Source organism: Maniola hyperantus, chromosome 21 (assembly GCF_902806685.2).
Source record: "Maniola hyperantus chromosome 21, iAphHyp1.2, whole genome shotgun sequence".
NCBI classification, from domain to species: Eukaryota; Metazoa; Arthropoda; class Insecta; order Lepidoptera; family Nymphalidae; genus Maniola; species Maniola hyperantus.
Window position 1 is genome coordinate 1452 of NC_048556.1, and position 26155 is coordinate 27606.

The 26155-nt window shown below is 41.2% G+C and overlaps 2 protein-coding genes across 4 annotated transcripts; one reads left to right on the top strand and one right to left on the bottom strand.

Moving 5' to 3' along the window:
• Positions 1 to 227: 227 nt before the first annotated feature.
• On the top strand, positions 228 to 8592 carry LOC117992296 (COMM domain-containing protein 4). Its single transcript, XM_034979961.2, has 5 exons — positions 228 to 364; positions 1081 to 1203; positions 7009 to 7048; positions 7533 to 7736; positions 8383 to 8592. The coding sequence occupies exons 1-5, from the start codon at positions 362 to 364 to the stop codon at positions 8580 to 8582; spliced, it is 570 nt and encodes a 189-aa protein (XP_034835852.1). The 5' UTR covers positions 228 to 361; the 3' UTR covers positions 8583 to 8592.
• Positions 8593 to 11054: 2462 nt separating this feature from the next.
• nopo (no poles) lies at positions 11055 to 25619 on the bottom strand. Of its 3 annotated transcripts, none has more exons than XM_069505712.1 (10): positions 25425 to 25619; positions 23659 to 23775; positions 22541 to 22753; positions 21858 to 22016; positions 20466 to 20567; positions 17255 to 17368; positions 16436 to 16610; positions 14871 to 15005; positions 12291 to 12823; positions 11055 to 12250 (listed from the first exon to the last, which is right to left on the bottom strand). In XM_069505712.1, exons 2-9 carry the CDS (start codon positions 23769 to 23771, stop codon positions 12488 to 12490), a joined length of 1347 nt encoding a protein of 448 aa, XP_069361813.1. In that variant the 5' UTR covers positions 23772 to 23775; positions 25425 to 25619; the 3' UTR covers positions 11055 to 12250; positions 12291 to 12487. The 3 variants fall into 3 exon arrangements, with proteins under 3 accessions (XP_069361813.1, XP_069361815.1, XP_069361814.1); XM_069505714.1 differs by having other exon boundaries at positions 25468 to 25612; XM_069505713.1 differs by having other exon boundaries at positions 11055 to 12823.
• Positions 25620 to 26155: the final 536 nt, after the last annotated feature.

Consider the following 26155-nt stretch of genomic DNA (forward strand, 5'->3'; position numbering starts at 1 on the left):
TTCACGGTTTTCGGATTTTTCCCCTAATGTTTGCGATAAGACCTAGCTACGTGCCAAATTTTATGATTCTAGGTCAACGGGAAGTACCTACCCTGTAGGTTTGTTGTCAGACTGACAGACAGATAGACAACAAAATAATCCTATAAAGGTTCCGTTTTTCCTTTTGAGGTACGAAACTCTAAAAATGTTAAACTGTTCAGTCGGCTCCACTCCACTCCGCAGATATGCGTTGCGCATAAGTGTGTTAATAGTTAATACCTAACGTTATAGTATGTGTACTGTACTCACTAATTCCTATGCTAATTTTATATTCCGCTTGTTCCAGGCGGTTGGCTTCAAACTGGAGTGAAACGTTTAAACCATGGTGAGTGATACGTTAATGCTATCAAGTCAAGGGCGGGATGAAGGGCGACCTCCCTGGCGCAGTGGTGGGCTGGTGAAGTGGGAGGTCGTCAACTGATAAGTCAAAGTCAAAGCCATTACCTTTTCAAAATAGGTACGTTTAACTTAGGTATCAAGGCAAGAGTGAATAGACATTTTCGAGGCAAGCGCGCTCCAACATCATAGCTAGACAATAGACATCTTCATAGCTTTCCTTGCCAGATATAGTTATCTTACTTCAAAAATTGAAAATACTAATTATTAGTCCATGACCACAATTTAATTTTTTTGTGTGATGTAACCACAAATTCATGGTTTTCAGTTTTTTCGCCTATTGTCTGCTATAACACCCCACCTACCTGCCAAATTTCATGATTCTAGGTCAACGGGAAGTACCCTGTAAGTTTCTTGACAGACCGACGGACAGATAGACAGATAACAAAGTAATCCTATAAGGGTTCCGTTTTTCCTTTTGAGGTACGGAACCCTAAAAAGGTGCCTATTGCCTACTATTGAACGCTGATTGTCAATTGTTTATGTGCTTAATCGTGATAATAGTTATAATTACGTAAACTTAGAACTACAGCTACGAGGGTTCCAAACGCGCCCTGGTCTGAGAAGAGCCCACAACAAACTCCGGCCGACATTTGCATTTGCAATTTCAACATATTATTCAATTCAATTGTATTTTATTTCTAGAAATTCAAATTCTGTTCCGACGGCGACTGTCCGTTGTGGGCGCTAGCAGCGCTGCACGCGCTTGGCAGTCTGCCTGCGACGATCTTCAGAACCTTACTGCAGCATGTGGTGGAAGAACAGCCTGTAAGTCGATTTTCTAGAAATTCTACAAATTCAAGTTCTTTTTTTAAAATTCAGATACAAAAGATGAAAGATGAGGGGCTGGCATGGTATGGGCATATAATGCGGAGGGAAGAGAGACAGGTGGCTCTAGAAGAATGTTAAATATGCACGTGGAAGAAAAAAAGAGGAGAGGACGACCGGAGAAAAGATGGATAGATTGCGTGAAAGAGGATATGCGTGTAAAAGGGGTGGAAAATGCGTTGACGGATGACAGAAGTGAGTGGAAGAAAAATAGATGTTGTGCCGACCGCATGTAGCGTGTGATTAGGACAGGAAGAAAATACAAGTTAGCCCTTGACTGCAATCTCACCTGGACCCTGGTCTCACCTGGTGGTAAGTGATCATGCAGTCTAAGAGGGAAGCGGGCTAACCTGGAATATGGCAGTTTTTATTAAACCCACACGCCTTCGGTTTTACACATCGTACCGGAACGCTAAATCGCTTGGCGGCACGGCTTTGCCGGTAGGGTGGTAACTAACCACGGCCGAAGCCTCCCACCAGACCAGACCAAAAGTTTAGAAATAATAAAATTCCAAACCCCAGCCGGGAATCGAGGCCGGGACCTCCCACTAGTAAGACAACAGCGCTTACCACTGCGCCAGGGAGGTCGTCAAAGTTCGCGTTGGCGAATTGCACGGCTTATAGGATAGTCACTACCCATATTAATAAATGCGAAAGTGTGTTTGTTTGTTTGATGGTTTTCTAGTTTGTCAGTTTGTTGGTTTATCCCTAAGCACGCCGCAACGGAGCAACGGATCGGCATGATTCCTTGCATGGATAGTAAAAAATCTGAAAGTGACAAAAGTTACTTTTATCCCGGAAAATCAAAGAGTACCTACACACGGGATTTTAAAAACTAAAAACCACGCGGACGAGGGCCTTAGCTAACAGGATATAATTATGAAATTGGCGAATTTTGCACGTGTATTTCTCTTCGTGCAATAAAAAACTCGAAACAAAAACAAAATGTAAACAAACAGCTAAACTGGTGAATTACATCAAACGAAATCTTACGAAAGTACCTAATTGCTCGACCAGTTGAGTTGAAAATCACGAAATAGGTACTGAGGTATTACGGATTGTTCAAACTTTGCCAACGATGTCGAAACTCTTTGAATCGTTGATTTGTTCCAATGAGCTTGGATAAGAAGATAATAATTAGGTGGGTTTTAATTGAATACTAGGCAGAGACGGACTGACGGTTGGGTGGAGGAGGCGATACGCTCCGGGCCTCAAGTGTAGCGGGCCTCCAAAGCGTTGTGGTTACATCGTGTATCCACAACATTCAGCTGAGATCGGGCCCGTTCGTTGGCACGACACATTGTAGACACTAGGTACCTATTTGTTGGATTAACTTTTAAGGAATGTTTTTTTGTAAATATTTGAGTTTATCGTGTGTTGGATCAACCAATAAATGTATTTCTATTCTATTCTATTCTATTCTATTCTATTCTATTCTATTCTATTCTATTCTATTCTATTCTATTCTATTCTATTCTATTCTATTCTATTCTATTCTATTCTATTCTATTCTATTCTATTCTATTCTATTCTATTCTATTCTATTCTTTTCTATTCTATTCTATTCTATTCTATTCTATTCTATTCTATTCTATTCTATTCTATTCTATTCTATTCTATTCTATTCTATTCTATTCTATTCTATTCTATTCTATTCTATTCTATTCTATTCTATTCTATTCTATTCTATTCTATTCTATTCTATTCTATTCTATTCTATTCTATTCTATTCTATTCTATTCTATTCTATTCTATTCTATTCTATTCTATTCTATTCTATTCTATTCTATTCTATTCTATTCTATTCTATTCTATTCTATTCTATTCTATTCTATTCTATTCTATTCTATTCTATTCTATTCTATTCTATTCTATTCTATTCTATTCTATTCTATTCTATTCTATTCTATTCTATTCTATTCTATTCTATTCTATTCTATTCTATTCTATTCTATTCTATTCTATTCTATTCTATTCTATTCTATTCTATTCTATTCTATTCTATTCTATTCTATTCTATTCTATTCTATTCTATTCTATTCTATTCTATTCTATTCTATTCTATTCTATTCTATTCTATTCTATTCTATTCTATTCTATTCTATTCTATTCTATTCTATTCTATTCTATTCTATTCTATTCTATTCTATTCTATTCTATTCTATTCTATTCTATTCTATTCTATTGTATTGTATTGTATTGTATTGTATTGTATTGTATTGTATTGTATTGTATTGTATTGTATTGTATTGTATTGTATTGTATTGTATTCTTTCTAATCCAAACTTTGAGTCGAGTAAACTTCGCAAATGTCGAAACTCTTTGAATCGCTGATTTGTTCCAATGAGCTTGGATAAGAAGATTATAATTAGGTGGGTTTTAATTGAATACTAGGCAGGGACGGACTGACGGTTGCGCGTAGGAGGCGATCCGCTCCGGGCCTCAAGTCTAGCGGGCCTCCAATCCAAACATTGAGTCGAGTAAACTTCGCAAGCGATGTCGAAACTCTTTGAATCGCTGATTTGTTCCAATGAGCTTGGATAAGAAGATAGTAATTAGGTGGGTTTTAATTGAATACTAAACAGGGACGGACTGACGATCTGCTCCGGGCCTCAAGTCTAGCGGGCCTCCAATTCCAAACGTTGAGAAATCCTTTATTATATTTAATCCCAAATATTACGTCGGGTAAACTTCGCAAAGGATGTCGAAACTTTTTAAATCGTATATTATTGGGGCCGATTCTTGTGGACTCAATCTCTAAACTAAACTAAATGGCCAAGTCTAAATCTAATGCTATCCTTTTCCGCAAGCAACATTATGAAAGGGATAGCAATAAACTTAGACATGTAATTTTAGTAAACTCGAAACTTCAGTCTAGTGCTGACGTCACTAAAATGGCGGCCACGCGCATTAGCAATTTGCGGAACTTATATAGATTTATCGTCGTCAGACGAGCGTGAAAAAAATCTATATAATCGGGGGCGGCGAGCGCGGGCGACGTGCGGGTGTGATTGGTGTCCCCCCGCCTTATACCCCGAGTGCCATCTCGACCTGTCGCGTACTATATATAGATCTTCTGGTGTAATAAGAAATAAATAAATCTCACTTCACTTCGACGGAGTGGTTTACTAATTTTTGCTGTACACACACAAATCTAATTAATTAAGTTTGTCTTATGACTTGAAAAGTTAATATTACGGAACAAACATTGTAATTTGTAGGTACCTCACATTAACACATAAGATATTTAAAATACCAACTTTTGATAAGCAAGCATATTCGATATTTTATATCTATATACATAACTAGCTTATGCCCGCGACTTCGTCCGCGTGGACTACACAAATTTTAAACCCCTATTTTACACCCTTAGGGTTGATCTTTAACTATGAGATTTTAACATAAATGAACTTAATAAAATATGTAATAGGTACTGTTAATTGCAAAAATATTAATTACAAAACTTCTTTATAGACACTTCAAAACTGACAGAGTTTCATACAAACTTCAAACCCCTATTTTACCCCTTCAGGGGTTGAATTTTGAAAAATTCTTTCTTAGCGGACGCCTACTACGTTATAATAGCTATCTGCATGCCGAATTTCAGCGTGATCCGTCCAGTAGTTTGAGCTGTGCGTTGATAGATCAGTCAGTCAGTCAGTTACCTTTTCCTTTTATATATATAGATATACAAGGAAAAGCTGACTGACTGACTCATCTATGAACGCACAACTTAAACGACTGGATGCATCGGGCTAGTCATGCAGATAGCGATTATGACGTAGACATCCGCTAAGAAAGAATTTTTGAAAATTCAATCCCTAAAAGGGTAAAACAGGGGTTTAAAATTTGTGTAGTCCACGCGGACGAAGTCGCGGGCACAAGCTAGTTTGGTAAATATACGTTAAATTATTAAATCTTTTACGAACCTCTCCGAGGATCTATAGCAGGTACTGATTAATTTTTCAAAGCGAACCGCACGCATTTCCTGTTTCGTTGTACACAACCCAGATGAGTTGCGAATCTGGTGATTTGAGGCTGAGATCTATAGAGCGCACTTTGACTTCGCTTAGACTTAAGATTAAGTTAAAACGAGACAGATTTATGTGAGAGATGTAGCTCTGTCTCGTTTTAAGTCTAAGCAAAGTCTTGAGTGCGCTCTATAGATCTCACCCTGAGAATCTGGTAGAAGCACATTACTCAAAGGGTCAAATCTGCGAACAAAAAATCATGACGGGGCCTCATCTTGGGCCTCCTATGGCGTTAGTCCACCTCTGATATCTAGGTACTTAGCTGTCGTTCACAGTTAACTGCTAAGAAGTCTATAGGTATTGTTGTTATTTATAACTTCTGAGATTTAGGATTTAGCCTAAGTATTTCGATTTTGGTACCTCAGTATAAACTATATTTTTATAATTTTACTATCTAAACCGCCAGGGCTTCGCTCGGGTGGAGTTTAGAAAATTGAGGGTGAGGTTGAATTAAATTTTTCTCTCCGTACGAACCATCCTCGTACTTCAAGGAATATTATAAAAAAAGAATTAGCGAAATCGGTTCAGCGGTTCTCGAGATTTGCGATGAGCAACACATTTAGTGATTCATGTTTATATTATAGAAAGATAGTGTTTTACCTACACTTCAAGGAAATTTCTAAATAATTTTAAATACATATCAAAATTGCGGACCGGCAGGAATCGAACCCGCGTCTCTATGGGATCGCGCCCGACGCTCTGACCACTAAGCTACGGCTCGCTTGCTGCCAGTGACGAAATCTGTGATATGTATGTTCACTCAGTACTGAAGCGACTGAGTAGCGACACTTTGCAGCTATCAAAACTACTTTCAAAGGCAGCTTCGATGGGAAAAACCTACTCATAGGTTTTCTTGACAGACACGACAGACAGAAAACGAAGTGATCCTATAGGGGTTTCTTTTTCCCTTTTAAGGTACGGAACCCTAAAAATACGGTTACGATACCCCACACTATGGGGTAGACGAGAAAAAAAATTCATCCCCACTTTACATGTAGCGGAGCTACCTACCATAAAAAAAATATTTATCAAAATTTTATTTCACCACTTTGTCGGCGTGATTAATATTTATACCCATGCCAAATACAGATTTCTAGCACTAATAGTCTCTGAGATTAACCGAGGACGAACGGACGGACGGACATGGCGAAACTATTAGGGTTCCTTGTTTACTACGAAACCCTAAAAAACGAACAAGTAAAAAAGCTTAGAAAGTGAATACAATACAAAGCATTATCCGTTTACAGTCATTAGAGCGTCAAAGAGTCGCTAAAAGCTCAGCCAAATAACATCTCTGTGTGACAAATAGTGGGTATAATATCATAACAATATTCTATTCTATTTTAGAGGACTACCAGTAGGTATCCAATTGTTTATTATGGACTAGCTGATGCCCGTGACTTCGTCCGCCTGGAATTAGGTTTTTAAAAATTCCGTGGGAACTCTTTGAATTTTCGGGATAAAAAGTAGCCTATGTCACTCTCCAGGTCTTTCTCTATATCCATGCAAAAAATGACGTCAATCCGTTACACCGTTGGGACGTGATTGAAGGACAAACCAACAAACAAACACACTTTTGCATTTATAATAAGGGTACTGATGGATATGGCGTCAGAGTCACTGACTGACTGACTGCGATCTATCAGAGCATAGCTCAGCTAGGTAGAAATTATTCTTTCTATATATTCTACTTACTTATTCATTTTATTTTCAGGACGATGGTATCATGGAAATATTGAAGGACACCAACTTATGTAAGTTTACTTTCTCTCTTCTCTTATTTTTGCTCTTATTTCGGGCACATCATGCGTCGTCGGATTATCAGTAGAGAAGCTGATTGTTACGGGCAACACTGAGTGTAGAAGAGGGAGAGGTCACTCACCAACAAGACAGTCTGGCCAACGGAAACACGTCGTGACCAGTGGCGTGCAGCTCATAGAAGCATAAACGCACTGCTTACCCTCATTGTAATAAATCAATGCTTATTTTTCATTATAACCTGCCGTAAAATAAGTTCATACCTAAATGCATACCCTGGCTTGAACTCCTGTGCACGCCACTGGTCGTGACGTTGTGACATCTGCCCCAGAATGGGGAGAGTGACTTGGACAAGGAAGCAGATAGAAAAGAACTTGTAGGGAGCGAAGAAGGCGCTCCCGGGAACGAGCCATCGAGCAAGTACCGAAGCCGCAGCTAAACAATCTATATTTTAGACTTATCTATTAAAATCGTCTGCAGCATCGCGCGAAGAAAGCGCGCGCGCGGCAGCCGTGCTGCGTTGGACGCTGAAGCAAGCACAGCGGTGCGGCTGCAGCGGCGTGCAGCTCGCCAGAGACCTGCTGGTGCTGGGCGTGCCGCGTGCGCATGCCGCCGCGCTGGCTGACGCGGCTGACAGCGGCAGGGCGGCGCACGAGGCGCAGGCGAGGACACACCGTTTCATGGGTGAGTACATACGCGACTGGTCAAGATGGCAATCGGGGAGGGAACGCCCCGCCCCATACGCCAATTGCCATCTCGACCTGTCGCGTACTATACCTCCTATAACTTAAATACAGAACGCGGCAGAAAGTAATGTATACATCGACATTTAGAAGGATATAGCAGAATAGTAAAGCATTGTCTCTGTCGTTGAGACCGACAAAACGTCATAATATACTTAGTTACAGAGGCAACGATCTATAAAGCCGAAATCTAAATATATAAAAGGAAAAGGTGACTGACTGACTGATCTATCAACGCACAGCTCAAACTACTGGACGGATCAGGCTGAAATTTGGCATGCAGATAGCTATGACGTAAGCATCCGCTAAGAAAGGATTTTTGAAAATTCAACCCCTAAGGGGGTGAAACAGGGGTTTGAAATTTGTGTAGTCCACGAGAACGAAGTCGCAAGCATAAGCTAGTGTCATTCTAATGGCCGATAAACATTACTTTCTGCCGCGTACCTACAAGAGTGAATAGGCATCTTCTAGGCAAGTGCGGGTCCAATGGCTTTTTTAGTATGGTTGTCAAGTGCAAGCCTACCACGCAATTTAAAAATACCTTTAGGAGTGAATTTGATATTCAATAAGTATTATTATATTTCCAGTGAACAAACTAACTGACATCTCGGCAACGCCCGGCCCCGAGGGCACAGTAGACACGGTCACCCTCTCACTGCAGTCGGACGACGTGTTCACGGGCGCGCAGTGCACAACCGACGTGATCGTAGACAAATCGCAAGTCTGCGCACTGCTGCAGGAACTGAGGACCGCCAAGCTGAAGATGGACGAAATTGATATCGAATAAAACTAAATAATTGAAATCTTTGTCTTTTATTTGTACTAGCAGTTTCGTTGCATTGAGTACTAAGTTAGAGTAGGATCATTATTTTCTCTTCATGGGATATTGTTAGCGCGTCCCTCTGAGTGAGCAGAGGGCGCAGTAGATGCACCCATGGGGCATAGCCCGAGGAGTGGAGGGTGTGGCTGTGGTGGGTGGTTGGTGATGAGTGTTTCATCGCCCATCCAAACACTGGCTGCCCCACCGGTCTCTCGCCTGTCCAGTGTGGTGACGGGCGAGGGAGATGGTGAGGATGGGGAACGTGGAAAGGGAATGGCCCTAGCCCTCGTGAGGATCTGTGGAGGATGGACACGGGGCGGTCCGTCGCTCACGGTGTGGTCCTCGGGTTGGTTGGCGTGCTGTGGTTCCGGCATGCCTCTGACGGTGTTTGGGGACATGTAGTGCCCCAGTGGTGGATCTACTGCGGCGGACATCCACTAGCGGAGTAAAGGCGGCGGTAAGTATGATTTCTTTTGTTGTTTTGTCCCTTTCGGGTATACGCGTCTGACAAGTCTCATCGATTGAGATGCAAACGAAAGTAAATGTAGAGAGCGCCCACGACGTGGGCGGCTGACGGTTATCAACCTTTTTACAGCACCCAAGACGTGGGCGGCTGACGGTTATCAACCTTTTTACAGCACCCAAGACGTGGGCGGCTGACGGTTATCAAACTTTTTACAGCACCCACGACGTGGGCGGCTGACGGTTATCAACCTTTTTACAGCACCCAAGACGTGGGCGGCTGACGGTTATCAAACTTTTTACAGCACCGACGACGTGGGCGGCTGACGGTTATCAAACTTTTTACAGCACCCAAGACGTGGGCGGCTGACGGTTATCAAACTTTTTACAGCACCCACGACGTGGGCGGCTGACGGTTATCAAACTTTTTACAGCACCCACGACGTGGGCGGCTGACGGTTATCAAACTTTTTACAGCACCCACACGTGGGCGGCTGACGGTTATCAACCTTTTTACAGCACCCACGACGTGGGCGGCTGACGGTTATCAAACTTTTTACAGCACCCACACGTGGGCGGCTGACGGTTATCAACCTTTTTACAGCACCCACGCCGTGGGTGCCCGGCGCTGGAAGGGATAATTCAAAATGCATCCATATTTCAATATCACAATTTACTGTGTCCAAAAATAGCATAGCATAGCAGTCTTTATTTTCCTACCTACAAAAAATATTTACAATGTTGATTCTGATCGCAACTAAATTTTACAGTAGAGATCTTTTTCTTACCAATGTAATAAGAAAGGGACAAACTTAATTTAATTTAAAACTGTCAAATCTCGTGGCTTTGGGTGCCAGTCACAGATATGTACCTACAGATATGCAACTATAATTCCCGCAAATTGCTAATGCGCGTGACCGCCATTTTAATGACGTGAGCACTAGACTGAAGTTTCGAGCTGATGGTAATTTTTTACATAAATATACGTCAAATGACGTCAAAATGTCATCATTGCGATGTTAATGAGACATGGTTCCAGCGCAATAGCAATTTGCGGGACTTACAGCGTGGCCTATTTTTTGTATAGTGGTAGTTTATGGGGCTAGAATTCATTTTTAAAGAGAATAATTTAAAAATCATGATTTTTACTTATTATTATCATAATTAATTACTAACGTCACGTTGTACGAAAAGCGAATAATGACGTCACAATGCGTAAATGACAAATATTTTCAATTTTTTCACATTAAAATACTTTCCAGCAGAAATTACTCTATTTTTATGTTAAAATAATTATAGATTGAAAAAAACCGGCTAAGTGCAAGTCAGGCTCGCGCAATGAGGGTTCCGTACTACAGTCGTATTTTTTCGTCATTTTGCACGATAATTCAAAAACTATGATGCATAAAAATAAGTAAAAATCTGTTTTAGAATGTACAGGTGAAAACCTTTTATATGATACCCCGCTTGATATAGTTACTTACTTCCAAAGTTGAAAATGCTAATTATTAGTTCATGACATCATCATCATAAAAAAAGTAGCTAACATCTAAATATGCATGCAATCACACACTCCCACTTACTCACACACACATACACACACGCACACACACACACATAAGCACACAATCATACACACACTGTTGTAATTTTATTTTATTATTGTATATACCTACATTTATTCTAAATCTATTCTGTTAAAATAGTTTAATTATAATTTTAAGTAATCTCTTTTGGCCTTCTGTTATACTTAGATTTAATAATAATTACGTATTTACGCTGTTGATTACTTTCAAATAAACAAAATAAAATAAAATAAAATGACCACAATTTAATTTATTTTGTGTGATCTAACAATAAATTCACGGTTTTCAGATTTTTCCCCAAATGTCAGCTTTAAGATCTACCTACCTGCCAAATTTCATCATTCTAGGTCAACAGGAAGTACCCTGTAGGTTTCTTGACAGACAGACAACAAAGTGATCCTATAAGGGTTCCGTTTTTCCTTTTGAGGTACGGAACCCTAAAAAGGGTGTTTACGCATTGTGACGACATTATTCGCTTTACGTACAGCGTGAAGTTATTAATTAATCATGTTAAAAATAACTAAAAATCATGCTTTTTTAAAATTATTCGCTTTAAAAATTAATATTATTAAAGAGAATAAACTATCGCTATAAATCACATCATTTTATTACTATATATAGTTATAATTAAATAATATAATTACCTAGCTTAATATATACAATATAAACTGCACGGCAGAAAAAATAAAGAGATTTTCAACACCAATGTGAATGCATTTAAATTATGTACATCAAAATTGATTTAGTCAAATAACAATCATTATATTATTAAGAATACCTAATCCCTGTAACGATTTCACCAATGTCGAGTGACGTTTGTTTAATCCATACTATTATAAACCGATAAGACGAAGGGGTCCCAAGGTGCTGGAACGGCGACCTCGCAACGGGAGACGCAGTGTTGGAAGACCCCCCCACTAGGTGGACGGACGACATCAGACGAGTCGCAGGGAGCCACTGGATTCAGGCGGCGCAAGACCGTGGCGTGTGGAAGTACCTACAAGAGACCTATGTCCAGCAGTGGACGTCTATCGGTTGATGATGATGATGCTGATGATGGATTTTATAAATGCGAAAGTGTGTCTGTCTGTCTGGTACTCTTTCACGGCCCAACAGTCTGACCGATTTTGATGAAATTTGGTACAGAGTTAGCTTACATCCCAGGGAAGGACATATGCTAACTTTTTATCCCGGAAAATCAAAGAGTTCCCACGGGATTTTTAAAAACCTAAATCCAGGGGAAGTTGCGGGCATCCTCTAGTCGAAGCATAAATTGAGCGTAATGACAGTTTTTTATTCAATCTCAAACACACACGCCGTCTTTGAATATAATATTGTCAGAGACCTCAACACAAGTGCCAACAACAACTGTACGAAGTGTCATATGTCACAGAAACCTTAACGCGCAAATGTTAAAAACTGTAAAGTTTCATTATTAATTAAATAATAAATAAATAAATAATAATAATAATTATGTCAGAAACCTTAACGCAAGAGCTAACAGCTACTGTACAAAGAATCATTTGTCAGAAACTTTAACGCAAGTGACAACAGCAAATGTACGTTTCGTAATAATATGTCACAAACCTTAACGCAAGTACTAAGTACATAGTTTCATATCAGAAACCTTAACGCAAGTGCCAACAGCAAATGCACAAAAATCCACATGTCAGAAATCTTCACAAAATGCCAACAACAACTGTACAAAGTTTCAGATGTCAGAAACCTTAACGCAAGTGCCAACAGCAACTATACAAAGTTTCACCGCGCGACCGCAAACATGACGTACACAAACATTAATCTTTATTGTTTTAACGTCAGTTCTCAACTCATCTCCTTCACTCTAATCTTCTCCATCATTTTCCCTATATCCTGGCTCCCGATCGGGTTGGGTCGCTTCAGCTTGTGCTTCGCCGACAACTTCGGTATACAACTTTTGGAATTGGCCCTCGGATTGGGTACGGGAAACGTGTCCAATTTGGAATGTCCCCCCAATCCGTCGTATGAAATGTTCAACAACGAGAGATTCTGGTCATTTTCTTGAGAAAATGTCATTTTTGTGGCCTCCTTTTTTTGAAAAATGCTCGTTTTTGAACTCTGGTTCGCTTCTTGCTTCTTCATGGAATTTCTCGCAGAGTTCAGGAGTGCGTATTCTGACGGCTGAAAAGAATAAAAGCATTATATTAGTTACTCTGCCACTCATTAGATGTCATCTGTCCACCTAGAGTGCAGTCTTCTAACGTAGCCGTTGCAACCCCCTGACAGACGCCTTTTAAGTTTAAGGGTGTCTGGCAGGGGTTTGCCACGATATCAGAGAATTCAACCTCAAGAGTACGCATATACAAGGTTTTGCATGAAAACAAAATCGTAAGACATAGTCGTCGCAACCCCCTGCCAGACGCCCTTTAAGTATAAGGGTGTCTGGCAGGGGGTTGCCACGAACCAGAGAATGCAACCTCAAGAGTACGCATATACCAGGTTTTGCATGATAACAAAATCGTAAAACGTAGTCGTCGCAACCCCCTGCCAGACGCTCTTTAAGTTTAAGGGTGTCTGGCAGGGGGTTGCCACGATATCAGAGAATTCAACCTCAAGAGTACGCATATACCAGGTTTTGCATAAAAACAAAATCGTAAAACATAGTCGTCGCAACCCCCTGCCAGACGCTCTTTAAGTTTAAGGGTGTCTGGCAGGGGGTTGCCACGACACCAGAGAATGCAACCTCAAGAGTACGCATATACCAGGTTTTGCATGATAACAAAATCGTAAAACGTAATCGTCGCAACCAGTGGCGTGCAGGTCATAGAGGCATAAATGCACTGCTTACCCCAGTTGTAATAGCTCAATGCATATTTTTCATTATGACCTGCCAGTGAACAGGCTCCTACTTAACTAGTGCCTACCCTGGCTTCAAACCCTGTGCACGCCACTGGTCGCAACCCCCTCCCAGACGCCCTTTAAGTTTAAGGGTGTCTGGCAGGGGGTTGCCACGATACCAGAGAATTCAACCTCAAGAGTACGCATATACAAGGTTTTGCATAAAAACAAAATCGTAAAATGTTGGCGGGGGACAGGAGAGAATGCTTTGTTGTGAGTGGTGGACTCAAAAGTCACGTAATCAAGACGATGAGGGTACCAAACAGGCGTCGGCCGAATTTATGCTAAGCAACTGCCTAAGCTTGGCGATCGGGAGTGTCCGGCTATTAGGCGTCTATAGGTGGTGGTCTGTGCACGATACTAAGGGTGAGATCTATAGAGCGCACTGTGACTTAGCTTAGACTTAAGATAGAGTTAAAACGAGACAGAGCGATATATCTCACATAAATCTGTCTCGTTTTAACACAATCTTAAGTTTGAGCAAAGTCAAAGTGCGCTCTATAGATCTCAGCCTAAGTGTCTGGCAATATATGCCGTGATTTGTAGTACTATTCCGCAGAAAATATAAAAAAAATTAGACTTTATACTTTGACATAAGATTTGTTACACCTTTATTACCTGTTATCTCCCAAAGCCACCATGATCCAAACTTGACAGTCGCTGAACGTTCCTTCCCGTGTTGGGGACAATACGCAGAGAAACTTTCAGCTATTATAAAATAACCGAAAGTCAGGTCTCTTTACCAAATTTCATCACTACGGTTGAACGGTTGGGCCGTGGAAAGCGAGCAGACAAACAGACATACAGACACATATAGATTTGGATGTAGATTTTTCTTAGAAATGTGACAAATTGCAGTATAATACTATTATAAAAGTTACTCTGTGGTATAATGAAGCCATACCTTCAGGGTTTTGTCCGACAAGGGTTTGGCGGGGTTCGAGGGTTTCACTAGATAGAGCCAGACTATTTCTTTGATGGCGCATTTATGGAAACTCGGCGTTCTTTAGTCACCCTAGAGTGAAATATATTGTGAAGCCATACCTTCAGGGTTTTGTCCGACAAAGGTTGGACAGAGTTCGAGGGTTTCACTAGATAGATGCAGGCTATTTCGTTGGAGGCGCATGTTTGGAGACTGCGTTCTTTTAGTCAACCTAGAGTAAAATACCTATATTGTGAAGCCATACCTTCAGGGTTTTGTCCGACAAGGGTTGGACAGAGTTCGAGGGTTTCACTAGATAGATGCAGGCTATTTCGTTGGAGGCGCATGTTTGGAGACTGCGTTCTTTTAGTCAACCTAGGGTAAAATACCTATATTGTGAAGCCATACCTTCAGGGTTTTGTCCGACAAGGGTTTGGCGGGGTTCGAGGGTCTCGCAAGACTCAGCGCGGATAGAGCCAGGCTGCTTTGTTGTAGACGCAAGTATGGAGAGTCGGCGTTCTCTATTTTATTCACCATGGAGTTCTAAAACAAAATACAGTAAATACAATGGCAAGCAAATAAATTAAGCTCAACCGGTCTAGTGGCACAGAGTAATCAGTAGTGTAGGGGCGGTAGAGGTGAAACTCGATGATGTGTTATAAATCTGTATTTGTAGTGATGAAGAACAGCAGGAACTGTCGGGAGACGATCGGCAGCTGTCTCCCCCCCCCCCACCCCAGCCACCCTCACAACGGGCTCTACGGGCAGCGGCGCGTGCGTTCCGCAGTCAAAACCGCGGCGCGTGCGCGGACGGACTCCCTTGAAAAAGGACCCCGGATGGGTTCGAAACTAGTCGGGCTAACGTCGACTACACACGTGAGTAAGCCGGGACGGATAGTATTTATAATGGAAATCACTCACGGTAGTTTAAACGCTAAATCTGTATTTCCTCAATTTTCACACTTTTACAAACAAGGCGTAAACAATAAACACCGACCTCCCTGGCGTAGTGGTAAGCGCTGTCGTCATATTAGTGGGAGGTGCCGGGTTCGATTCCTGGCAGGGATTAGGAATGTTATAATTTCTAAATTTCTGGTCTGGTCTGGTGGGAGGCTTCGGCCGTGGCTAGTTACCACCCTACCGGCAAAGCCGTGCCGCCAAGCGATTTAGCGTTCCGGTACGATGCCGTGTAGAAACCAAAGGGACATGACATGGGTTTATTAAAAAACTGCCATACCCCTTCCAGGTTAGCCCGCTTCGATCTTAGACTGCATCGTCACTTACCACCAGGTGAGATTGCAGTCAAGGGCTAGCTTGTATCTGAATAATAAAAAAAGACCCTAAGCTGGAGGTGGAGGAACGGACTGCTAGGCTATTGCGTTCGTAACACAAACACACACATACACACAAACCTCTACTTCCGCCTTTATAGTATTAGCGTGATAGTATGATACTTCATCATGATCATCATCATCAACAACTGATAGACGTACACTGCTAGGCATGGGTCTCTTGTAGGGACTTCCACACGCCACGGTCTTGCGCCGCCGCCATCCAGCGACTCCTTGCAACTGATATTGTCCGTCAACCTATTGAGGGGTCTTTCCATCGCTGCGCTTCACGCGTTTTTTTTTAAATCATAAATCCTTTATTTTGCTAGAATACATGTAACAATGGTAGTAAAATTTGTAACAATGGTAGCAAAATTTTTTTACTTAGATTAGTTTTTTAAATTGTTAGCTCCATTTTTTTACATTTATATTATATTCTAATCAATTCTAATATTAATTTAATCCGCTTCATACTGTGTATATTGTTATGGGTTGTATTTTCATTGCCTGAAATAAAAATTATTTATTATTATTATTATAAAATTTGTAAGAATGGTAGCAAAATTTGTAACAATGGTAGTAAAATTTGTAACAATGGTAGTAAAATTTATAACAATGGTAGTAAAATTCCCTGATACTTACAAAGCTAATATCGCAGCCGTTGGAAAGGCGTATGGCCGCATTGAGGTCTAGCTTTACTTTCTTAGGCTCTGATGATGAGGGGGACTCCTCAAACTGGTCCAGTACGTCGGACTTTCGCTTCTGTATCAGGCTTTTGATTTTCCGGTTCTTCGCCGTAAGTTTCTCTTCGGCCAACCTGCAGTAAGTTTAACTTTTTTTAATCAACTAGCTTATGCTCGCGATTTCGTCCTCGTGGACTACACAATGTTCAAACCCCTATTTCACCCCCTTGGGGGGTTGAATTTTTAAAAATTATTTCTTGGCGGATGCCTACGTCATAATAACTATCTGCATACCAAATTTCAGCCCGATCCGTCCAGTAGTTTGAGTTGTGCGTTGATAGATCAGTCAGTCAGTCAGTCTTATATTTAAACTAGCTTATGCTTGCGACCTCGTCCGCGTGGACTACACAAATTTCAAACCCGTATTTCAGCCGCTTAGGGGTTGAATTTTCAAAAACCCTTTCTTAGCGGATGCCTACGTCATAATAGCTATCTGCATGCCAAATTACAGCCCGATCCGTCAAGTAGTTTGAGCTGTGCGTTGATAGATCAGTCAGTCAGTCAGTCAGTCACTTATATATTTAAAAACTAACTTATGCTCGCGACCTCATCCGCGTGGACTACACAAATTTCAAACCCGTTTCACCCCCTTGGGGAGTTGAATTTTTTAAAAAAAATTCAGTCAGTCAGTCAGTCACTTATATATTTAGATGACTGATGAATTACAGGAACTTTTATGGAATGAAAATAAACGTAATTAGTATTTGAAATGACTCACGCAAGTTTTGCCTGCAGGTCCGCGACGATGGACTTTTCAGCGGCTAGCTTTCGGTCTGCGGCGTGGAGTCGATCTCTAGTGTCGATCTTTTTGGCTTCACACTCACACAGCGCACTGAAAGTACCAAAAACATTTGAACATTTTTGTATGGAACCTGGCAAATCTATAGTTTTTTTTATAGAGATAGCGTGCAAATGGGTCACCTGATGTTAAGTGATTACCACCGCCCATGAACATTTGCAGCACCAGAGGAACTGCCGATGCGTTGCTGGCCTTTCAGTAATTTGTTGGTCCGCCCCTTGAATAACCCCATGTTGTAATCTAGTGGGAACACCGCCGATGGGAGTTGGTTCCACAGTTTGCATGTGCGTGGAAAGAAGAATCTGGCACAATGGACGGTCGAAGCGCACCAGACGCCCAGTATGCGACAGATCTCCCTGGCGACCTCCCTGGCGCAGTGGTGAGCGCTGTGGTCTTAATAGTGGGAGGTCCCGGGTTCGATTCCTGGCAGGGGTTTGGAATTTTATCATTTCTAAATTTCTGGTCTGGTCTGGTGGGAGGCTTCGGCCGTGGCTAGTTACCACCCTACCTTCAAAGCCGTGCCGCCAAGCGATTTAGCGTTCCGGTACGATGCCGTGTAGAAACCAAAGGGGTATGGGTTTAATAAAAACTGCCATATCCCATCCAGGTTAGCCCGCTATCATCTTAGACTGCATCATCACTTACCACCAGGTGAGATTGCAGTCAAGGGCTAACTTGTATCTGAATAAATAAAAAAAAAACTAGATAGTAATCGGGGTATGGGGCGGGGCAAAGCCCCGCACACTCGCACGTTACCCGCGTTAGCCCGCACCGGATTAACGCGGGGGCTGTACGGGTATGCGGGGCGTCCCCACCCCGATTTGCTGCTTTTTCCTGCATGTTTAGCAGTGGGAGGGCGGGCGGTGCATGTCGCATGCCGCATGTTGTATCATACAGATTCGACCTGTTTCAGCGGATTTTTTTATTCATTTTTTTTTTCACAGCGCTCACTACTGCGCCAGGGAGGTCGTCAAAACTATAGCAAATTAAGCTTTTGATTTATTATATAGATAACTGAAAATAAATCAAAGGCTTTCATCACTAGTACAATTGCGAATCCTCAAGTTCTTTGGGCACATTACAAGGAAGAGTGGTACCATCGAACACCTAGTGGTACAAGGTCGAGTGGAGGGCACACGTCCACGTGGGCGTTCCCCAACTAGACGGACGGACTTAATCCGCACTGCAACGAACACGCCTGTCTCAGTGTGTGCATATAATACCACCAACAGAAGTCGCTGGAGGGAGATCACACGAGCAGCAGCGAAGAATTCATAGCCAATACAGTACGCGCGGCGAGAGTTTGGCTTTGACCGTTATTGCGCAGAAATCAGAAATTGGGTATCAACGGGCAATTAGTGGGGTGCGGGGCGGGTGTGTAGGCGCACGCGGTGCTCTGATTGGCGCTCCACTGCTCCAGTCGTTCCCTGCCTCTGTTTGTACAATCACGTTCACAAGTGAATTGCTATTTTCGTTAATTGTTTATTATATAAGAATCTGAATAGCACTGCTGCTAAGACTTTTTTTTAATGTTAACTTTTGTATTTAATAATTATTTTAAGTTTTCTTTTGTTTGTATGTACCAATTTTACATGTATCTTGGAATAAATAATTTTATTAAAAAACAATTATTTAGAATTTTCATCGCTGTCTCTGTAAACTTTAAAAGGAAATAAACATTTTATATAAGTAAAATAACTATCAATAGTTTTAATAAATGAAGAAGTTTATCTATTTCGTATTATTTTCTAGCATTATTACCACTGTACATGAATTTTGACCCACTCAAATATCCAACCTGGTACATAAAAAAGGAAAAGTATTGTGTGCGTGACAGTACCCATGCGCATTAATCCCCTCCACCCGAAGGTCAAAGCCAAACTCTCGCCGCGCGATCTGTACCACTCTTTTTTTTTCTAGGAGGAGGAAAAATCCCTAACGGACTTCTGTCTATCGACAGGGTGTGTCTGACTCGCACGGACTAAATGACCTCCCCCTCTGCGAGATCAGCACGGAACCGTATTACATTACCGCGTCCATGATGAGCAGGCTGTTGAGGAGTACCAACACTCTCCTCAGCGCATTGTCCATGAAATTGGACAGCCCTCTCTGGAGGTGCTGGAGTGGTGCGCACATAGGCGCAAAGAGACTCCCTCGGGCGTTATAAATAGGATTAGTTTTAATAGTAGTAGACTTAGTTGTTAAGTTAAGTTTAAGCTAGTAATAAGTAGGTACTAACCATAGAGCAGAAACAAAGAGGAGTTGGCCTAAGCAACTGTGCACTGTGATTTTCAACTAGGTCCTGACGTCATCACTGTGGGCGGGGCCTTAGTTAGTATGCTGTCTGCGTTCGTCAGGTTCACATATATTGAGACTCGTATTATCGGTGTGTTTTCGCGTTTTTAAGAACAAAGGATGAAGTGTTGTGTTTTATCGTGTCAAAGTTATTCAGACAGACGTTCTGATGCTATGAATGGTATCACATTTCATTTGTAAGTAATTTTATACGTAATTATTAAAATAGTTCTAGATTATTGACATCTAGTGTGAGATAGCTGAACTATGTAGTGACATCGATGTTAGGTCGCTAAGCGAGGAGTTTTGCTACTAACCCGCAGATGGAAAATTGAGAAGTGGGCGGCGTTCCACAACCCCTCACCCCGCAAAATGTCACTCGATATTTCATAGGGAAATCTTAATACAACATCTCCTCCTTGTTTCTGCTCTATGGTACTAACATAGGTTAAGGAATTGTTTCTGTACTAACACACAATTATGGGTGTACTTATGCCTGAAATAAAAGTTTATTTATTATTTTATTTATTACTTCGTGCTGACCCTCCGGTTGCTCTCTCTCCTTTTTTTCCCTTTCTCTGTCTTCCCTTCTCATCATTATGGCCCTCAGCATCTGACCATATCTGTGCCACTCATCCTCGCTTGACACCATACGGGCTACCAGATTTTGGGCGTTGACACTAGTCACTTGCTCCCTGTGCTGCTTCTCTAAGATCCGCGCACGCAGGACACTCAAAAATTGCGTGTCTCGGGGTGTCTTCCTCTCCGCAAAAGTAGCAATTTTAGCCAAGACCACTCTGTCGATTGAGAAGAATAATAGATAAAGGTGTGTTACCGTTTGAGTGCAGTGGCGAAAGTTGCGAGGGTCCTGATATCCGAGTAGCCCTCCAGCATCTGTTCCACTTCGTCACTCGTGGCGTTTAGCACCTTCTGCAGACTGAAACGAGTGGATTATTATTTACAAGATGATGGCCGTTGGAGCCGGAAAGTCCTTGAATGGAGACCGCGTTTAAGCAAGCGTAGTGTGGGACGCCCTTCAGCACGATGGACCGACGATATAAAGAGGCTGGCGGGAAGTGGCTGGATGAGGAAGGCTGAGGACCGGGTGTGGTGGCGCTCTTTAGGGAAGGCCTATGTCCAACAGTGGACGTCCACAGGCTGATGATGATGATGATACCCCGACTTCGTCCACGTGGATTTAGCTTTTTAAAAATCCTGTGGGAACTCTTCAATTTTCCGGGATAAAAAGTGTAGCCTATGTCCTTTTCCCCGGGATGTAAGCTACCTCTGTACCAAATTTCGTCAAAATCGGTTGACCCGTGAAAAGCTAGCAGACAGACAGACACACTTTCGCATTTATAATATTAAGTATGGATTCAGATACAAGATGGCCCTTATCTGCAATCCCACCTGGCGTTAAGTGATGATGCAGTCTAAGATGGAAGCGGGCTAACCTGGAAGGGATATGGCAGTTTTTATTAAACCAAAAGCCCTTTGGTTTCTACACGGCATCGTACCGGAACGCTAAATCGCTTGGCGGCACGGCTTTACCAGACAGCAGACGAATTTTGCTGATGAGCCTTATAAAAGTGGTAGTACAGTACGCGGCCGAAAGTGATGTACATCGACCTTTAGAAAGAGATAGCAAATTTGTAGAGGTTGTCCCTGTCGTTGAAACCGACAAAACGTCATATAGGTATGAGTGATAGAGACAACGCTCTACAAAGCCGAAATGTCATTCTAAGGGCCGATGTACATTACTTTCTGCCGCGTACTGTACTAGAATCAATTTTTAGGGTTCCGTACCTCAAAAGGAAAAACGGAACCCTAATAGGATCACTTTGTTGCCTGTCTGTCGGTCTGTCAAGATACCTACAGGGTACTTCCCGTTGATCTAGAATCATGAAATTTGGCAGGTAGATCTTATAGCTGACATTCGGGGAAAAATCTGAAAACCGTGAATTTGTGGTCACATCACACAAAAAAAATTAAATTGTGGACATGAACTAATAATTAGTATTTTCAACTTTCGAAGTAAGATAACTATATCAATGTGGGGTATCATATGAAAGGTCTTCACCTGTGCATTCTAAAACAAATTTTTATTTATTTTTATGTATCATAATTTTTGAATTCTCCTGCAAAATGTCGAAAAAATACGACTGTAGTACGAAACCCTCATTGCGCGAGCCTGACTCGCACTTGGCCGGTTTTTTTTTAACTTTACCCATTCAAAGTTTGCATATTCTTCTTCAGACTCTCGTTTTCATCTTTAATTTTCTGTGTCTCTCTGTTCTGCTCCTTCAAGTACTGCAGCTGCTCCTTCATCGCTGCGACGGCGGAGTCTCGGCTCTCCAGCTTATTTTCACACGCTTTTAACAGTCCCCTGGAACCATCATCATCATTATCATTTTGAGGACCTCCCAGGCGCAGTGGTAAGCCCTGTGGTACTTTTTAGGGTTCCGTACCTCAAAAGGAAAAACGGAACCCTTATAGGATTACTTTGTTGTATGTCTGTGTCTGTCGGTCAGTTTGTAAAGAAACCTACAGGTTAGGTACTTCCCGATGACCTAGAATCATGAAATTTAGAACGTAGGTAGGTCTCATAGCAGACATTAAGGAAAAAATCTGAAAACCGTGAATTTGTGGTTAGATCACACAAAAAAAAATTTAAATTGTGGTCATGAACTAATAATTAGTATTTTCAATTTTCGAATTAAGATAACTATATCAAGTGGGGTATCATACGAAAGGGCTTCACCTGTGCATTCTAAAACAGATTTCTATTTATTTTTATGCATCATAGTTTTTGAATTATCGTGCAAAATGTCGAAAAAATACGACTGTAGTACGGAACCCTCGTTGCGCGAGCCTGACTCGCATTTTTTTTAATGGGTATATTACACTTACATATTCTTCTTCATCTCTGCCTCAGTGCTGGCTATCTTGTCGGTATACTCTTTGCAGCTTGCTCTCAGTTGTCGCAGCTGCAGCAGCGCGTCATCATGGCGCGACTGCAGCGTGGCTACATCCTGCGCGGAAGGCTCGTTGGAGATGGTGGGATACAGCCGGAACATACATCTTTCTGTCACTTTGTTCCGGCATTGCGGGCATGACTTGGACCTAGGAAGTATACAAGCAGCCACAAGTACAATATAGCCACCCGGCTTCGCTTGGCTGAAACTCGATACACCTATAGTTTAGGGCCTTAATAGCTCAACCGGTAAAGGAGTGGACTGAGAACCGAAAGGTCGACGGTTCAAACCCCGCCCGTTGCACTATTGTCGTACCTACTCCTAGCACATGCCTGACGCTTAGTTGGAGAGGAAAGGGGAATATTAGTCATTTAACATGGCTAATATTCTTTAAAAAAAAAAGTCCGCGACGTGTTGAGATGGCAACTGGGGTATGAGGCAGGGGGATGCCCCGCACGTCACCCGCACCGGGTTAGTGCGGGTGTGCGGGGCGTTACCTCCACGAAGCCATCTCGACTTGTCGCGTACTATATCTATATTATTATTATAGCCTTTTAGTTCCTTAATAATGGTTCTTACACTTATTAACACACACAGTTTTATATTTGTCTATAACTATATCTATATACATGATACATAAATTCCCTAGGCTACTTCTGCGCCAAATAGCTTTCTAATGGTAAAAAACCAGGTAAATACGTGAGTAAAGCCGGATTCTTCTAAGATATACGTAGACAAAAAAAATTTGCAAATCAGTCCAGAAACCTCGAAAAAATTTATATAGGTACATAAAGAAAAAAATCGGGCCGAATTGAGAACCAGCTCCTTTTTGGAAGTCGTTTAAAAATATCATAAAACTTCACCAAACTATCATTGTTTGACATAAAATTAAATAATTTAATGGTAAAGGAAGTCATTGTAAAGAAACATGGACGCCTGGCAGTTTTCCATAATATTCTCAAATCTCTTCTCTTCTCAAATTATGATTCTCATTTTCATGTCCCCTCAATGCTATTTTAGGTTTTTAAAAATCCTTTGCTAACAATCTTTTACCTCTCTATCCATTGTGATAAGCAGTGATAGTGAAACACATGGCCGCACTTCGTCACGTGTATATTCTCCGCCTGGTTCACCAGGTCACTGCAGATTGTGCATAGAATATGCATTTTCCTAAAACACAGAGAAAGTATTTCTGATATTTTACTTTATTAATTACCAGTATTACCAGTTATTGCTGACGACTTTATGATGCAGATTCAGATGCAGACTTCGTAGATTTAGTTTTTAAAAATCCTGTAGGAACTTTTTGAGTATCCCGGAACAAAAACCAGCCAAGTGCGAGTCAGGCTCGCGCAACGAGGGTTCCGTAATACAGTCGTATTTTTTCGACATCTTGCAGGATAATTCAAAAATTATGATGCGTAAAAATAAATAAAAATCTGTTTTAGAATGCACAGGTGAATACCTTTCATATGATACTCCAGTTGATATAGGTATCTTATCTTAAATACTAATTATTAGTTCATGACCACAATTTTTTTGTTTTGTGATGTAATCACAAATTTAGTTTTCGGATTTTTTCCTTTACTTGTGCTATAAGTCCTACCTACCTGCCAAATTTCATGATTTTAAGTCAATGGGATGTACCCTGTAGGTTTCTTGACAGACAACAAAGTGATCGTATAAGGGTTCCGTTTTTTCCTTTTGAGGTCCCTAAAAGTAGCCTATTTATATTTTATTTTACTTTACATTTTATTTTATTTTGATCATTTATAGACTAGCGCTTGGCTGCAATCAGACCTGGTGGCAAGTGATGATGCAGCCTAAGATGGAGCGTGCTTGCCTAGAAGATGCCTATTCACTTTTGACTTCAAGGTACAATTGGAAAAGCAGTGCCACTTACACTAACTACTAACTAGATATTAGATTATACAAACACAAAAAGAGACAAAATACAAAAAGGTAAAATAAATGAAACATTTAAAGGTTCTTTTCTCATTCTCATTATCTTCTTCTTTCTTTTCTTTCTTTCTTTCTTAAAAGTTTCTTTCTTAAAGGAATTACATTGGGTTGGATTCTAAATCCTGCCCCTTCTATCGGGATTTGTATATGGCATGTATGTGGGCCCCAGTATCAATTTTACCAGCTGGAAATGTACAAGGACCACTTCAAAATCTAAATATATAAAAGAAAAAGGTGACTGACTGACTGATCTATCAACGCACCTCTCAAACTACTGGATGGATCGGGCTGAAATTTGGCATGCAGATAGCTATTAAGACGTAGGCATCCCTTAAAAAAGGATTTTTGAAAATACAACCCCTAAGGGGGTAAAATAGGGGTTTGAAAGTTTTGTAGTCCAATATAAATGAAATCTGAGCGCCACAACTCCACGCAGTCTTGTCTATCCTATCCCTCGAGTGTTTTTGGAGTGTAATGCTAGTTCCGGTGAACCCCATTAAATGAAGACAAATCAGAGAGCGCATTTTCGTTAAAGCGGGTATAACATAGTGGTTAAGACGACGGGGGTCCCAGGTACGACCCTGGGCACACATCTTTAACTTTTCAGGGTTATGTGTATTTCAACCAGTTTAATATCACTTGCTTGCATTGAAGGAAAACATCGTGATTACGCCTGCATGCCAGACAGTTCTCCATAATGTTCAGAAAGGTGTGTGAAGTCTGCCAATCCACACAAGGCCAGCATGGTACACTATCCGGAGGAGACCCGTTCTCAGTAGTGAGCCGGCGATGAGTTCATGATTTTTGTTATGAAAAATAGTTAAGACATTTTCTACACACTCGCCTGTACAACTTACAAAATAATATTTTTCCCACAAGTCAATGATTGATTGTAAATACCTAGATTAGGTAGGTTTTAGCATAAAATCATTTAGTTTATCACAATTGAATATGAACGTTTTCAAGAAATCAAATTAAATTAGTTTTTTCCAAAAACTGTTGTTAAAATCAAAGTATAAATGAAAATAACATATTATAAAGATTCAAAACAATGCGTACAGAGCGGGGCGATTGTCTAAAACCTGCATCAATCATTATTACAATCTCAATTGTTCTGATTGGCTGAATTTGTGCGAGTCTTGTTGCAACAATGCATTGTGGCCAATAGTGAGCGAGCATTAACCAATCAGAGATGATTGCGATCGTGACATTGTAGCTGTCAAACAACTGCGGTAGGGCCACAGAGCACCAGCCACAGAGTCTGGTATGTAAAAAGCACAGGTAAAAAGTACTCGGTGGTGTCCTTCAATGTACTCTGTGGTGTCCTGTGTCATGTGTGATCAAAGAGTACCTATATGTATAATCCTTAATCACTACGTTGTGTGATGCAAAGAGTAGACTACAGCATAGACCACAGCAAAGGCTCTATTGACTGGGGGTGCTGTTGGAGAACAAACAAAGGCCTATGCAAAGAATTTCTAAGTTTCAAACAAGATAAACTTGAATATTAGTTTTGTACATAGATAATATTTGAGATAGTCTGTGATGATGTCAGTGTCACATTTGACAGTTGATATGTCATCGGTGG